Here is a 12821-nt window from a genome sequence, read left to right as displayed (position 1 = left end):
AATTTTAGCTTTTAACTTAATGAACTGAATGAATCCAGACTGAACTGCAAGTGCAGTGTCATAGTAGCATTAATTCAATAAAGCCATTAGGCCACATGCCAAAGCAAGTTTGCTTATGGGTAATCACTTTTGTTTGCAATATCCATTGACTTGAGGCTAAAAATACACTTTCAGTTCTGCATGCATGTTATGTTATTGATTTTTTTTTTTTTATTCCATATTTTGTATTATATTTGTATGATATTTGATCTCTGTAATCCTGTAAATCATGCGAGCTCACTGAAATCACCCTTTACCTGATCTTAGATCAGTTTTATAGATTTGTACACATTTTTAATCAAACATTTGTGTTTTGAAAAGGATGATTAGTAGCCTAGTTAATCGTCTCTTACTGGCCTGTTTAGACAAGCTCTCCATAAAACAATCTAAACAAGCAATGCAAATGAAAAAAAACCACACACACACATATTATACAGACACTTCTTATTTAATGATATTTTATTATTTTGTATTGCATTTGCATTTTCTATTATGCGTCTGTGCATTTCCACCTTTTGACCAGCAGACGTCACCACCGTGTGTTGTTGTTTCGAGTTCTTTGAAACAGTGAATCATTTTTGCGAATCAATTGGTTCAGTTGAATCAAAGCTTCTAAAAGAATTGTTTCTCCCATCGCTAGTTGCAGGTGCTAAGTGAAGCCTGCAACTGAAGAATGACTGAAGCCAGGTAAGTCCTCATACGGGGAGAGAGGAGACCAGACAATGAAGAAGTAGAGAGTATTGTTTCCTGTTCCATCACAATAATAGAGTGATACAGTGATGACATGTGTTTTGCTGGCCAACCCAAAAGTTTGCGTTATCCCTTAACAAAAACACAACAGAACTGCTGGAACTGAGTGCAAGTGATTCGGAACCTAAGTCCTTTTCGTCTATGTTTACTGGAGGGGGCAGCCCAAGTAGAAAGGCGGTGAATATTCATTTTGAAGGAGACATGGGAGGTTTAGGTGAATAAAGGAGATGTGAGAATTGACACTTCACATGCACATCACCTTGCCTTCACCATGCCTTGCCTATAGACAAATTATCCATGTATCCATGTTATCCAAATCCATTCAGTTTTTGTTTTTTTTTGTTTTTTTAATTAAATTCACTCACGGATTCACTCTCTAATAACCATTTAACAATTTACCTCTTCAGTTAACTGAGTGAAAGTGGAGCAGGTCTGAGCTGCTGTGACTGAGTATAGGTGGGGACTAGTTAGCATCATGGCACTGCAAATAATAAATGAGGTAAGTGTGTCTATATTCAAGATATATAAAGACATGAAGAAATTATTTTCAAGGGGGAAAGCATTTAAATTTGGAGTTAATTTTTTTTTTTATTAGGGACTACATAACTAATTTAGAGATTTAGAAGATATTTACTATGACATAAAATCATATTATTCTTGTTATTTTCTTCTTGTTATAAGCAATTATTATTCTCATGAGTAGACGTGAGATATGGCTATATATTTACACTGCTGTGATTTGGCTGTAGTATCACAGTGTGCCGATATACAGCCATATATCATGGCTTCAAGTGTGATATTTCGTTTATAAAACAGTTCGATGGCACGAGTGTTTAAATTAATATGAAACATCAACGGAGTGTCTTTAAAAGCCATCTTTTGTGTGGAACTACTTCCTTCTGCCACAAGTTCAAATCTCAGTTTCACAGTTTAAAAGCTGAGCACAAGCCTCCATTACTAATTTGAGAATGTCACTTTAGAACTTGTAACGAAGGACCGCTGAGTTGCTTCAGTAAAAGCATATTTGGGCATCAGCCATGACACTCGGTGTGAGAAATACTGCAAGCGGAGTGACACAAACGGTGCTGCAATTTGAAGAGTTCCGTTAAAAATAATATCACACTGTTATTAGCCAATCAGATTCAAGGACCAGAAAGAACTGTTGTATAATAAGAAACATTCATCTTGCTGTTGAAAGATTTTTTTGTTACAGATAGGTATTGTGCTTAACTAAATGTGTAACAAAAAAAGGATGTATTTTTTTTTCCCCACAAAGTATGTTCTGTTTTGCATCTATGTTGAATTTTCTTTCATATATAACCCAATTTCCTTAATATTTCTATTATTCCAGTTACACTTTAACATCCTGTGTATCACATGGCAAATTCAATTTAAATTCCCATTTAAACTCATGAATTGAAACATGTTTTAGACTTATGACGCTCTAGAAAATATTTATCAGCCCCTCTTCATGTGGGGATCTTGGCTGGATTTGTGGATGACTTCATTCTTGGATGACATGAGTGGAACATAATGGGGTTTGCATCACCTCTGTCTTGTTTTAGAGATTAGAGTGAATGGAGGGACACCAACTGTTCTGCTTGTGATTCCAATTAAGCAGCAGTTGTTCAGTTAGGACGTCAATGTGACTAGTGGGATCTGAAAAGCTTTCTTTGAATGACACCAGCAGTTTCATGTGAGTTACACCTCCTTTGTTGAGAAATTATATTTGCACATCCAGCTCAAGTTATATGCGTGTAAGCTTAGAAGAATAAAGCTATAGAAATGTATCCGTTTTACCAACTGTTTACCATTCAGTTTTACCAACTGGCCAGTGGAGATTCTTGTAAATGCAGTAAACTAAGACTCCAATAGATCCTTCAATTTCAAGTTCAAGTTGAGCTTTATTGTCATTCCACTACATGTGGGGACAGTACAGAGGAACAGTGTTGGGGCTAGTTACTCAAAAAAGTAATATATTACATATTACATATTACTCTCAAAAATAGTAATGCCTTACTTTACTTTATTACTCCCTGGAGAAAGTAACTAGTTATATTACTAGTTACATCTTTTTTTCTTAATTACTCTATGATTGCCTGAGATGCATCAGATGGAGGGAGAACATACAAAGGAGGAGTGTTCTTTAGGGTCTTTATCAGTGGCGGCTCCTGCCAATTCTCTCAGGGGGGGCAAATGTTTGCTCTATTAATGAGGATAGGTCACCCATTCAATTGATAAATTAACGGGTAGTTAAAGATGTAAAGGGAACCGAACTACTATAGTATTAATTAAAAATAAACTGACATTAGGAATCAATCTCTTGCACTCCTTATTTTTCTATATCCGTGTTAACACTATTCAGCAGCATATGAAGACTAACACCAGGATGTGGTTTTTCCAAAAAATACTTTTTACTTTTCGATTTCAGTTTAATAAGAAATAATTGAAGTCACATAAATCACTGTTTACACAACTCACTTATATTACTGCTCGTCAGTACACCTGTTCTCTAATCAGCGGTAAATTCCATCAGGTGCGTGATTTCACATAGAGCAGCTGTTACTACACAGAGCCGTTATTAACTGAGAAGATGCGCAAATCCACGTTCATTTTCAGCGTTTATTGGCACGGTTGTATGAACATATGGTTCACGCACCTGATGGAATAAACCGCTGATTAGAGAACCGGCTTTACTGAGATGCGCATTAACGAGCGGCCGATCGTGATCGGAGCACTCCTACAAAATAATTACTGAATCTCCACCCGTCGAAACTAGCTTTCTGTTGCTGGGAACCTTCCTCTGAAAAAGAGCTAGCCATTGTTGACGCTTCCATTTTTCCCCATCTGTCTGAGCGTGCCGCTCTGCTGCCGGCTGTCGACCAATCAGTGATGGTAAATGATACCTCGTGCCAAACCCAGACCAATCACTGTTCCATTCACGCCCTCCTTCCCTTCCCTTCCCTTCTGTTCTCTGTGTTGTGTGCCTTGTGTGTGTGATGAAGGTGCTACTGGCAAATGTAACGCAAGTAACTAGCTTGGGAAAACTGTAATAATATTACCATTTTCAGACGAGTAATGCCTTACACTACTAGTTACTGAAAAAAGTAATATTATTACAGTAACGCGTTACACCCAACACTGCAGAGGAACAAAATGTCGTGCCTCACAGGACCATGGTGCTACATAAATGCAGACATACAACAATGAAGTAAAACAGTATAAACATATACCCAACTAACCTACTGACAGATTTGACTATAAATATACTATATATAAATGTTTACCTATACATAAGCTAAAAAAAAAAACCTATACCAATGCTTCACATAATACTATACCTATACAAAATTAACCTACTGACAGATTTCACTATAAATTTACTATTTATAATTGTTTGTCTATACATAAACAAGAAAATACAAATGCAACACATAAACACTGTACATACACACAACTAACTTATTGACAGATTTTGAATATGAATATACTATATATAAATGTTTACTTATACATAGACTAAAAAAGAAAAATATATAATGTGAATGCTTCACATAGTACTGTATATGTGCAAAGAGAAACATCGTAAGTCAAGCAGCTGGCTGGGGAACAGTGCAAGATGAATTGTAGTGCATCAGAATCAGAATCAGAATGAGCTTTATTGCCAGGTATGTTTACACAAACGGGGAATTTGTTTTCGAGACAGAAGCTCCGCAGTGCAACAGAATGATGTAGACAGAACAAAAAAACACATAGTAAAAGAATAAAAAAATACAAATAAGTAGGTAAGGAATGACACATAAAAAAGGGTAAAAAATACAAATAAATTAGATAAGGAAGGACAATATACAAATTGGCAATTTTATGTGCAGGTATATTACAGTAGGTAGTTTTGTATGTACAGGTATATTATGTGCAAAAATCGAAGTGTACACTAAGTATGTGTGTAAGGTTAATAAGTGTATGTGTATTTACATATAAATAGTGTTGTGTTGTTTTCCACAGTTATTATCAATTGTGCATTAGATGGATTGCCTGAGGGAAGAAACTGTTGCTGTGTCTGGTCATTCTGGTGCTCAGTGCTCTGTAGTGCCGACCAGATGGCATCAGTTCAAAGAGGGAATGTGCTCGATGGGAGGGGTCCAGAGTGATTTTACCTTTTGCTCACTCTGGATAAGTACAGTTCTTGAATAGAAGGGAGGGTTGTACCAATGATTCACTCAGCAGGCTGGACTACACTCTGTAGTCTTCTGAGGTCAGATTTAGAAGCTGAGCTGAACCAGACAGTTACTGAAGTACAGAGGATGGATTCAATAATGGGAGAGTAGAACTGTTTCAGCAGCTCCTGTGGCAGGTTAAACTTCCTGGAAGCAAAGCTTGCTGAGAGTAGGAAACAATGTGAAGCAGTGCGACTTAGAGCACAGAGGCGCCATCGGATGCTAAAAGCTACCACTCTGTGTACACGGCTCATGCAACTGGGTGTTTCTGATAGAAGAATGTGGATGCTACGAAGACCTCAAGGTGCTGTATTTTGGACTAATGTCCTAGAAAACTTCACCGCCGATCAGTGGCGTCAGCACTTTCGCATGTCACGCACCACGTTTGAGTTTGTTCTGCAACTTGTTGAGCGAAGTCTGAGACGAAAGTCTACAAACTGGAGAAAGCCACTTGAACCACACCGTAGATTGGCTATTGTTTTGTGGTGGTATGCTACCCCTGGCGAATACCGCACAATCAGTTGTCTTTTTGGTGTGGGGCTGTTGACTGTTTGTACTCTGGTTCATGAAATGACCATGAACGTTTTCAAACGTTTCATCTCCTTGCCCAGAGGAGAAGCTCTTCAAAACACTATAAATGGATTCGCTGAACGTGGGTATCCATTATGTGCTGGTGCAATAGACGGTAGCCACATCCCTATTATTGCTCCCCAGGAAGATGCTGCAGCTTACTACAATCGTAAAGGATGGCATTCAATTGTACTTCAAGCTGTTGTCGACCACAACTTCTGGTAAGAATCTAGTCCATAAGCTGTTTTTAGCTTTACCAAATTTATATTTTCACGTGAACAGATATTAACTCCATGTCTCCTGAACTAGCTTCACAGATGTGTATGTAGGCTGGCCTGGCCGCACACATGCCGCTCGTGTGTTGTCCAACTCTCCCATTTTCCAAATGGCAGAAGAAAATAGTGGCTACCTGTTTCCACGTGAGGTAATCACTATTTAATTTGCTGCTATTATATATATGTATGTGTGTGTGTGTGTGTGTATGTATATATATATATATATATATATATATATATATATATTTTTTTTTTATTATTATTATTTATTTATTTATTTTTCAATATAATCAATATACAACGGTATGCAACCAGAATGCATGATCATTATCAATTTGCTGATTTTTTTTTCTTTACTTTTAAACAGAACTCAAGGATTGTGAATGGAGTTGAGGTTCCTGTCCATTTAATTTGTGATGCTGCATACCCGCTCAAGAAATGGCATATGAAGGGTTTCACAAATCACCAAGCGCTGACCCCTCAACAACGGCTGTACAACTACTGACTGAGCTCAGCACGAATGGTTGTCGAGAACGCCTTCGGACGACTCAAAGGGCGTTGGTGGTGCTTACTGAAGCGCAACGATGTCAACACCGCACTGATGTCTGATGTTGCTGTTTCTTGTGTTCTGAACAATATTTGTGAGATGCACGAAGAAACGTTTCTGCCTGACTGGAACATCACAGATGTTTTGCAAGAGCATGCTCAAGATGTTTTCCAGGGAGTGGGAGGCTGTAATGCTCAAGCAATTCGGGAGGCTATGAAAACGCTCTTCTAACTTGTTTACACTGTTACATGCAGGGATGTAGTGGAGGCTAAACGTACGTAAACGCCGTTTACGCACCTCCCTTAATTCAGAAATAGCGTTTACCAACCTCCAAAGTGCGTTTATCCACCTCTAAATTGAGTTTATCCACCTCTAAATAGCCTACAGTTCCTATTACATTTTTAATTAAGCTTATGTCGTTTTAGTTTCATATTGTTCATTATTAGTTTCATAGGTTGTTTGTTGTTAAAGATGAAGTCTTTCATATTGCGCTGCAACTGTCACTGTTGACCAATTGCTTGCGTGTTGCCAGTAGTGGGAAGTTCGGATCATTTTACTGACTCGGATCTTTGAGTCTCTTTCAGCAAAATGAACTAATCTTTTCTCTTCCCGTCTCTATGGGACTGACATGAAGAATAAAAGACTCGGACCTCATCTGTCGATTCAGAACCCATATGTTGTGTAATGCGCATGTGCAGTCAGCACAAAATGAACGAATCACTCTCTGAAACAATTCGGCAATCTTGAGTCATATTAAAGATTCGTTCAAAATGAACGACACGCAACAGACTACATCAAAATAAAAAAAAAAATGTTATTGATTCGCGTCAGCTATGACATCAGTGCAATATCATTAGTTTGTTAAGCTGTCAATCATCTCACGTGAACCACCAAACGATGTGGTCACCCAGAATTTATAGTTTACCCACCTCTTTTTTTACCACTACACCTCTGGTTGCATGCACATCCATCTGTACCAAAAGCTGTGAAATTACACATGAAAAACAAATAAAACGTCAACAATTCTCAATAAAAAATAATTTATTTTGGATAGGATATAAAGTGTGTTGTGCCTGTTTACATCAAATGTAACCATTTCAAGTACACAGTATGACAAAGAAAACAATGTAAAAAAAAATAAAAAAATTAAGTTTAATTGGAAAAAAAGTGTATGAAGATATAAAGAAAATAAGTGTATATAAAGGATAAAGTGTAATAAGATGTACATAAGACATAAAAAGTGTTGACATTTACAAAAAAAACACAATGCAATTAGAAAAAAAGTGTAACACAATATTAAAAATGCAAAAAACACTACAAAGTGTTCGAACAGTTAAAAAAAAATCTGTACCTGGCAAGCAATAGAGTGCCATTAGATAATTATGCACAAATATAAATATTATATAATTTGTGCTATATATTACTACTACTAATCCAGTACTATGAAATATTCAATAATTTTTATACAATAACAAGTTTTGAAGCAGTCCTACTCAAGCTGCAATGATGGCAACGGGTTGAATAAGTGATTGTCTGTATTGTCTGATGTGCTCTGCTGAAAACGGGCATGACGAGTGGGCACATAGTAGGGCGTGGGTGCTGGAGCTGGCATACTTTTTTCGCAGGGGGTGGTTGAGGTGATTCTAAAAAGACAAAACAATGTTGTTTAGTAACCTGAAGGAAGCATGTGATATATGGCAGACAAAGAACAAAGAACAAACAGTCCAGCAAGGTACATAATAGAATAGTTATGTAATTCACCTGAATTACTTTCCCTGGAAATTGCCTCGACGGTCTCCGAGCTGGATGCAACTGTGGACACAACAGTGCAAGAAGAAGCGGCTACCTTTGCTGTTGTCTCTTGTTCGTCATTCCTACACGGAGACGCCGCCATACTGCCCAGTAACGCTACTGGGTTAGCCGAGTGGCTTGTTCCCCATACGCTGTAGCATAAATCGGAGTAAGGCCAGTCTAGTCTTCCACTGCCGCTCCTCCCATTGTGATTCAGCACATGGTGAAATTTTGTTTTTCAAAGCCTTCAGCTTACTGATGACTTGCGCTTTCTTTCGAGAGAAACCACGCTGTTGCATTTTTCTTTTTATTTGCTCATAAACGACCGCATCACGTACCGTTCCACTGAGCTGACGAACAATCTCCGCTTCAGCAATGTGTAGTAAATGTTACATAGTCCTTAAAAAAAAAAAAATCTTAAATCCAAACATTTAGAGATGCACTGATGCTTTATGAAAACTTCTGTTTACTCTGTTACTGAAGCCTGATTTGTTCATGATAGTGTAGTTGCACAAACGGCCCGGCAAGGCCGCGAAGGGACAGGTCGGGTAGCGTGCCGTTATGCCCTGTCCGTGCCAGCGAACAGCGAGGCCCTAGTATGGGTGCGAGTCCTCCAGCGGGACGTGGGAGTGGAGGAATGGGTGTTGGTGGAGCCCCACTGGGATGGCCAGCAGGTAGAAGTCGCCAGAAGTTTGGCCGTGGCACGAAGAGGACGGATCCCGGTGAGAGTTCGGAACGGGACGCCCCATGTTGTGCACCTACATAAACATCAGCGGCTGGTCAAGGTAACGCCGGTGGAATCCCATCAGGTGCGGGAGGACCAGGACGTGAGCTTTCGCCAAGTACACCCCGCGGTGGTGGAAGTGGCCCTTACCCAAGCGAGCTCGTCGCCCCAGAGTCTAGGGGAGGAGGTGCCCGGCCACTTGAAGGGAAGTTCCCTGCAAGGGGAGGAGCTGGGACCGACACAGGCCAGGAAGCTGCGAGACCTGCTGAGCAAGTGGCAACATGTCTTCTCGGCACACGAAGAGGACTACGGCTGCACCAACGTCGTGCAACATCGGATCCCCACCGGAGATGCAGAGCCCAGTAGAGAAAGGTACCGACCCGTCCCACCTACCCTGTACACGGAGGTCCGTACACTGCTGCAAGGTATGCTCAATCGAGGGGTTGTTAGAGAGAGCAGCAGCCCGTGGGCAGCTCCCATCGTGTTGGTACAGAAGAAGACTGGCGCATGGAGGTTTTGCGTCGACTACCGCAAGCTGAACCTGGTCACTAGAAAGGACGCGTTCCCCCTACCCCGGATCGAGGACTCCCTGGCTGGCTTAACACGCTCGGCATGGTATTCCACGCTGGACTTGGCAAGTGGCTACTGGCAGGTACAAGTGGCCGAGGCCGACCGGGAGAAGACCGCCTTTACCACCCCGTTCGGTCTCTTTGAGTGGGACCGGATGCCCTTCGGCCTCTGCAACGCTCCTGCCACCTTCCAGAGGCTGATGCAGCGGTGCCTGGGAGGTCAGTTGATGGAGTCCGCCTTGGTATACCTGGACGATGTGATTGTCTATTCCCCAGATTTCGACTCCCACTTACAACACCTTGAGCAGGTCTTCGGGGCCATGGAGAAATATGGGCTGAAGCTCCAGCCGGACAAATGCCATCTGTTATGGCGGGAGGTCAAATTCTTGGGACACTGTGTGGGCGCGGCGGGAGTTTCGGTCGACCCGGAGAAGGTGTCGGCGGTGCGAGAGTGGGCTGCCCCGCAGACGGTGAAGCAGGTCCGGTCATTCCTGGGCTTCGTGGGGTACTACCGCCGCTTTATCAAGGACTTCTCCAAGATCGCAAAGCCCCTAAATCAGTTGCTGGCTGGGACAGGACGCCCCCGAGGTCGCGGATCGCCGGCTATCCTATGGAGCCCCGAGTGTGAGGCTGCGTTCCGGCGACTGAAAGACGAGTTGCTGCGGGCGCCGATTCTGGCGTATGCTGACTTCTCCAAGCCCTTTGTCTTATACACGGACGCTAGCAACCTGGGTTTGGGGGCCGTGTTGGCCCAGCAACAGGACGGTGTAGAGCAGGTCGTAGCCTACGCAAGCCGGAGCCTTCATCCAGCAGAGAGGAACGACGCCAATTACAGCTCCTTCAAGTTGGAACTGCTGGCGCTGAAATGGGCACTCAGCGAAAAGTTTAAAGATTACTTGTGGGGTGCCCAGGTGACGGTAGTAACTGATAACAACCCCTTAGTACATCTACAGACGGCGAAGTTGGGGGCAGTGGAACAGCGCTGGGTGGCCCAGTTGGCCAATTACAACTACCAGCTCCGATACCGGCCAGGACGGGAGAACACCAACGCTGACGCCCTGTCCCGACTCCCGGAAGCTCAAGGTCCGAGGGACCCACCGGAACCCACGCCAGACCCCGAAGGAGAGGAGTATATGGTGGTCATTGTGGAGGCGCCGGGGACTCAACATGAGGGGATGCCTGTGAGTTGGGGATGGGACCCCTGCCGCTGGAAAGAGCGACAGCAGGCCGACAGGGAGATCAGTGGCTTGATGCGATGGCTGGAACGGGGCCGAAAACCGACGTTGGCCGAACAACGGGCCCAAGGGGGAACAGGAAGGAAGTTGTTGGGACAATGGGCCAGACTGCAGGTGAAGGAGGGAGTACTCTGTAGGTCTGTCCGAGATCCGGGGCTGGACGAGGAACTCCGACAGATCGTTGTCCCCGAAGGCCAGGTACAAGAGCTCTTGATAGCGTACCATGATCAGCTGGGCCACCAAGGGCACGAGAAAACGGTCTCTCTCTTGAGGCGACACTTCTACTGGCCCAACCTAGAGGCAACGGTCCGTACCTTCGTTCAGGCCTGTCCTCGTTGTACCTTGTTCAAAGCCAGGAAGGAGGCACGAGCACCGATGGTCCCCATCCAGGCAAAGGCTCCTCTCCACATAGTCGCAATGGACTTCTTGACCTTGGGTCGGCCGGCAGACCGCTATCAGAACATCCTTGTCATTACCGACTTGTTCACCAAGTACTCCTGGGCCATTCCTACTTTGGACCAGACGGCGAACACCACCGCCACTGCTCTGTGGAGAGCTGTCTTCCAGCCGTTCGGTTGCCCCGAGTTCCTACACTCGGACCAAGGGCCAAACTTCGAGTCTCGGGTAATCAGAGAGCTGTGTAAAGTGTACGGCTGCACCAAGACCCATACCACTACTTACCACCCCCAGGGAAATGGCGGATGCGAGCGGTTCAATCAGACCCTATTGAACTTGCTCGGCACGCTAGACCATGAACATCAGAGCGACTGGGTGAGTGTGCTACCAAATCTGGTTCAGGCCTACAATAATAGTACGCACAGTACCACGGGCTACGCCCCCACTTATTTGATGTTTGGCAGGCATGTGCGGATGCCCACTGACTTATTTCTGGGGACGGCAGCAACCGAGGAGGAGGGGAACCTAACTGAATGGGTAAGGCGCCACCACCAACGCCTCCATTTTGCATACGAGCAAGTCTCGGGACGGATCCGAGCGGCTGGGAAGAAAAACAAGAGGCTGTACGACCGGACGGCTCGGGAAGCCCCCCTTCTCCCAGGAGAAAGGGTCCTGGTAAGGGACAACCGGCGACAAGGGAAGGGGAAGCTCAGTGACCGATGGGAGAATGCACCATACGTGGTCGAGGGCCAGCAGCGGCCTGGACAGCCAGTATATACAATTCGGCCCGAAGGAAAAGCCGGGCCCGCTAGAGTGGTCCATCGGAACATGATCCGCCCCTGTCCGAACTATCCCAGCCCCGTAGAAGAGGCGCCAAAGGAGCCTGAAGCTGTAGCCCCGTGGATAGCAGGATGGGCCGTGATCCCAGGAGAACGGGGAAATGTCCCCGCAGAAATGGCCCCCAGAGACCCGATGGATATGCCTGCGGACATCGACCCTGTCTCGCCACCACGACGGTCCCAGAGGGAGAACCAAGGTCGGCCCCCGGCACGCTATGGAGAATGGGTGACTGAAAGGCGTTCTAGGGACTAGAACGGTTTGGCAGGGGGGTATGTCACGGGGTGACGAAAGGGAAGCGCAACTAAGTCCCGCCGGAATTTTGTGTTCCCCTCGGGACGGTGTCGCGGTAACACCGGTCCACTTCCGGGTTGCGCCCGATGTCGCAATAACAACGCTAATGACAGATTGACATCTGGTGTGGGGAGTTTGATGTGGCGATCTGTGAGAGGATTATGGAGGCGGAGTAACCACATAAAAAGAGAAGTGCAGAGACCATATGGGGGGGTGGATTCTATTTGGTCGTTCGTTCTCCCGGCTATTCTTCCTGGTTGGCTTGCCCCTGTGTGTGGTTCTTCTCTTTGGATGTGTTCCCCTAGGAGAGGTGAATTCCTGGGACGTTTGGGCTGGCGTGTGGAGGTATTTGAAGACTATTGTGGGGTTTCGGCTATCTGGCTGTACAACAGATATATCAGCGATTGAGTGGAGCTATTCAGGACAGAAAGAGTGTGAGTTCTGGAAAGCAAGTGAAGACCAGGCCGCGCCATCACTATCGGAGGGAAGCTAAGAGACCTGATCTGGGACTTCGATCAATTGCACACATCTGGACTGGGAGTGATACCGTTGTGAAGTGGACGGAGCTATCGTTGGG

At 44.3% G+C, this 12821-nt stretch overlaps 1 protein-coding gene across 1 annotated transcript; it reads left to right on the top strand.

Moving 5' to 3' along the window:
- The first annotated feature begins 4850 nt into the window (after nt 1-4850).
- Nucleotides 4851-6802, top strand: LOC113069497 (protein ALP1-like). The gene is made up of 3 exons (XM_026242616.1): nt 4851-5797; nt 5886-6000; nt 6219-6802. Exons 1-3 carry the CDS (start codon nt 5226-5228, stop codon nt 6354-6356), a joined length of 825 nt encoding a protein of 274 aa, XP_026098401.1. The 5' UTR covers nt 4851-5225; the 3' UTR covers nt 6357-6802.
- The last annotated feature ends 6019 nt before the right edge of the window (nt 6803-12821 follow it).

Source organism: Carassius auratus, chromosome 5 (genome assembly GCF_003368295.1).
Source record: "Carassius auratus strain Wakin chromosome 5, ASM336829v1, whole genome shotgun sequence".
Lineage (NCBI taxonomy): Eukaryota > Metazoa > Chordata > Actinopteri > Cypriniformes > Cyprinidae > Carassius > Carassius auratus.
The sequence above is the reverse complement of the archived record's forward strand: the minus strand, read 5'-3'. Positions and strand labels throughout refer to the sequence as shown.